The sequence below is a fragment of the Colobus angolensis genome, unplaced genomic scaffold, assembly GCF_000951035.1.
Source record: "Colobus angolensis palliatus isolate OR3802 unplaced genomic scaffold, Cang.pa_1.0 Scaffold96, whole genome shotgun sequence".
Taxonomy (NCBI): Eukaryota; Metazoa; Chordata; class Mammalia; order Primates; family Cercopithecidae; genus Colobus; species Colobus angolensis.
In genome coordinates, this window is record NW_012123598.1 from 2,137,836 (window position 1) to 2,140,280 (window position 2,445).

The 2,445-nt window shown below is 60.2% G+C and overlaps 1 protein-coding gene across 1 annotated transcript in view; it reads left to right on the plus strand.

Annotated features, from left to right (window-relative positions):
- Positions 1-315: 315 nt before the first annotated feature.
- The window catches only part of SBK2 (SH3 domain binding kinase family, member 2), a 14,217-nt gene continuing 12,087 nt past the window's right edge, over positions 316-2,445 (plus strand). Inside the window, exons 1-2 of the mRNA XM_011932582.1 lie at positions 316-323; positions 1,257-1,511. Of these exons, the coding sequence (XP_011787972.1) occupies positions 1,259-1,511 (253 nt within the window). The 5' untranslated portion in view covers positions 316-323; positions 1,257-1,258. The remainder of the gene's footprint in view (positions 324-1,256; positions 1,512-2,445) is intronic.

The window sequence follows — 2,445 nt, forward strand, 5'->3', positions numbered from 1 at the left end:
CTGGGTCTGAGGGAGGAGGGCTGGGGCCTGGACTCCTGGGTCTGAGGGAGGAGGGGCTGGGGGCCTGGACTCCTGGGTCTGAGGGAGGAGGGCTGAGCTCCTGGGTCAGGGTATTCGCCTGACCACAGCCAGTTCCAGGAGTCATCACACGATGTCGCTCTGCTCCCAGTGGGGACAGAAGGGGCGGGCCCAAGGGCGGGGCCTTACGACCCCCAAAGTCGGGGCGGGGTCTTGGTCCTGGGCAGGCGTCTGCTGGCATGGGCCCTAAGTGCCAGGCACTGACCACAGCCGGCGGCCGAAGGGTCAGGCGGGCCTTGGAGGAGGTGAGGTCTGGAGGTCTGAGCCTAGGTTGGGAGGTGGGCAAAGTGCCCTGGCCTGAGGTGGGCAGCACCTGAGGGTGACTGCGCCAGGTGGCCCGAGTCCTTAGTCCCTCAGGGGAGCCCGGGCTGCACCTGGAGGCTGTAGAGTGGTGGAGGGTGAGGGAAACAGAATCTGGGGGTCCCCAGTTGTGTGAATTATATGAGGCTCCAGGAGAGAGGTGGGCTGGGGGCCTGGACCCCTGGGTCTGGTGGAGGAGGTGCTGCGGGTCTGGGTCTGAGGGAGGTGGCTGGGCTGTGAAAGTGCGACCCCAGGCCTGTCAGGAGCTTGGGGACTGATCCCGAGTGCTTGGTCCCATGCAGGACCCAGCCGTCCCAGGCCCTCTGCACAGCCCGCCCTCCCAGCCCTGAGCCCAAGAGCACCTGTTTGTTCTCAGGAGACAGAGGCTACTCATCCACCCCCAGGGCCCAAGTCTGTTTGCTTTGGAAACAAGATGGGGGAGTCTCAGTGGGGGAGTCTCAGTTATCTGGTTCATCTTTCAACGTCAGGGTGGCGGGTGGCGGCTGCGGCACGCAGGGATGTGGGGGCAGGGACATCTGTGACCTAGGGTTTGAACTCACACCAGAGACTGGTCTCCCCGCCTCTCACCAAGAGGGAGACTGAGTCACAGTTAGGAGTGTGATGAGCCCCCAGCCCCTCCTCCCTCAGACCCAGGCCCAGGAGTCCTGGCCCCAGCCCCTCCTCCCTCAGGCCCAGGAGTCCTGGCCCCAGCCCCTCCTCCCTCAGACCCAGGAGTCCAGACCCCCAGCTCTTCCTCCCTCAGACCCAGGAGTCCAGGCCCCAGCCCCTCCTCCCTCAGACCCAGGAGTCCAGACCCCCAGTCCCCTCCTCCCTTGGGCCTGGGACCTGAGCCTGGGAGCCCCTCTCTGTCCTTGCAGAGATGCCCGGCAAACAGTCTGAGGAAGGGCCGGTGGAGGCAGGGGCTTCGGAGGATAGCGAGGAGGAGGGTCTGGGCGGCCTGACGTTCAAGGAGCTCCAGCAGGGCCAGGAGGCTGCCCGGGCGCTGGAGGACATGATGACGCTGAGTGCTCAGACCCTGGTCCGAGCCGAGGTGGATGAGCTCTACAAGGAAGTCCGTCCCCTGGGCCAGGGCCGCTATGGCCGCGTCCTTCTGGTCACCCATCGTCAGAAAGGTACCAGGCCGTGGGGTCCGAGGTGGCAGGGTTCAGCTAGGGGTGGGGCACGGGCCTGGGGTAGCCCAGGCTGGGGAGGCTGGTAGGCCTGAATCAAGTCTTACCTCTGCCCTCCAAAACTGTGTGTTTTTTGTTGTTTTGGTTGGTTGGTTGTTTTTGAGACAGCATCTGGCTCTGTTGCCCAGGCTGGAGTGCAGTGGCACAATCTCACTGCAACTTCCACCTCCCAGGTTCAAGTGATCCTCCTGCCTCAGCCTCCCATGTAGCCAGGATTATAAGCCTGCACTACCACACCCAGCTACATTTCTGTGTGTGCATTTTTCTTTTTAAGTAGAGATGAAGTTTCCTATATTGGCCAGGGTGGTCTCGTACTCCTGGCCTCCAGTGATCCGCCTGCCTCAGCCTCCCAGATTGCTGGGATTACAGGCATGTAATCCTAGCCACGGTGCCCCGCCAAAAACTGTGTGTTTTTTAAGGAACTCACTTGCCCTCTCTGAGTCTCAGCTTCCTCCTTTGAAAAACGTGGGTAATGGTTTCTACTTGGAAGAATACTTGATCCTCTGAGTGTATGTGGATTGCTCTGGTTGCTGGGGGTGTATGTGGATTGCCGTAGTTGCTGGGGGTGTATGTGGATTACTGTAGTTGCTGGGGGTATAGGTGGATTGCTGTAGTTGCTGGGGGTGTATGTGGATTGCTGTAGTTGCTGGGGGTGTATGTGGATTGCCATAGTTACTGGGGGTGTATATGGATTGCCATAGTTGCTGGGGGTGTGTGTGGATTGTTCTAGTTGCTGGGGGTGTATGTGGATTGCCGTAGTTGCTGGGGGTATATGTGGATTGTTCTAGTTGCTGGGGGTATATGTGGATTGCCATAGTTGCTGGGGTTGTATGTGGATTGTTCTAGTTGCTGGGGGTGTATGTGGATTGCCGTAGTT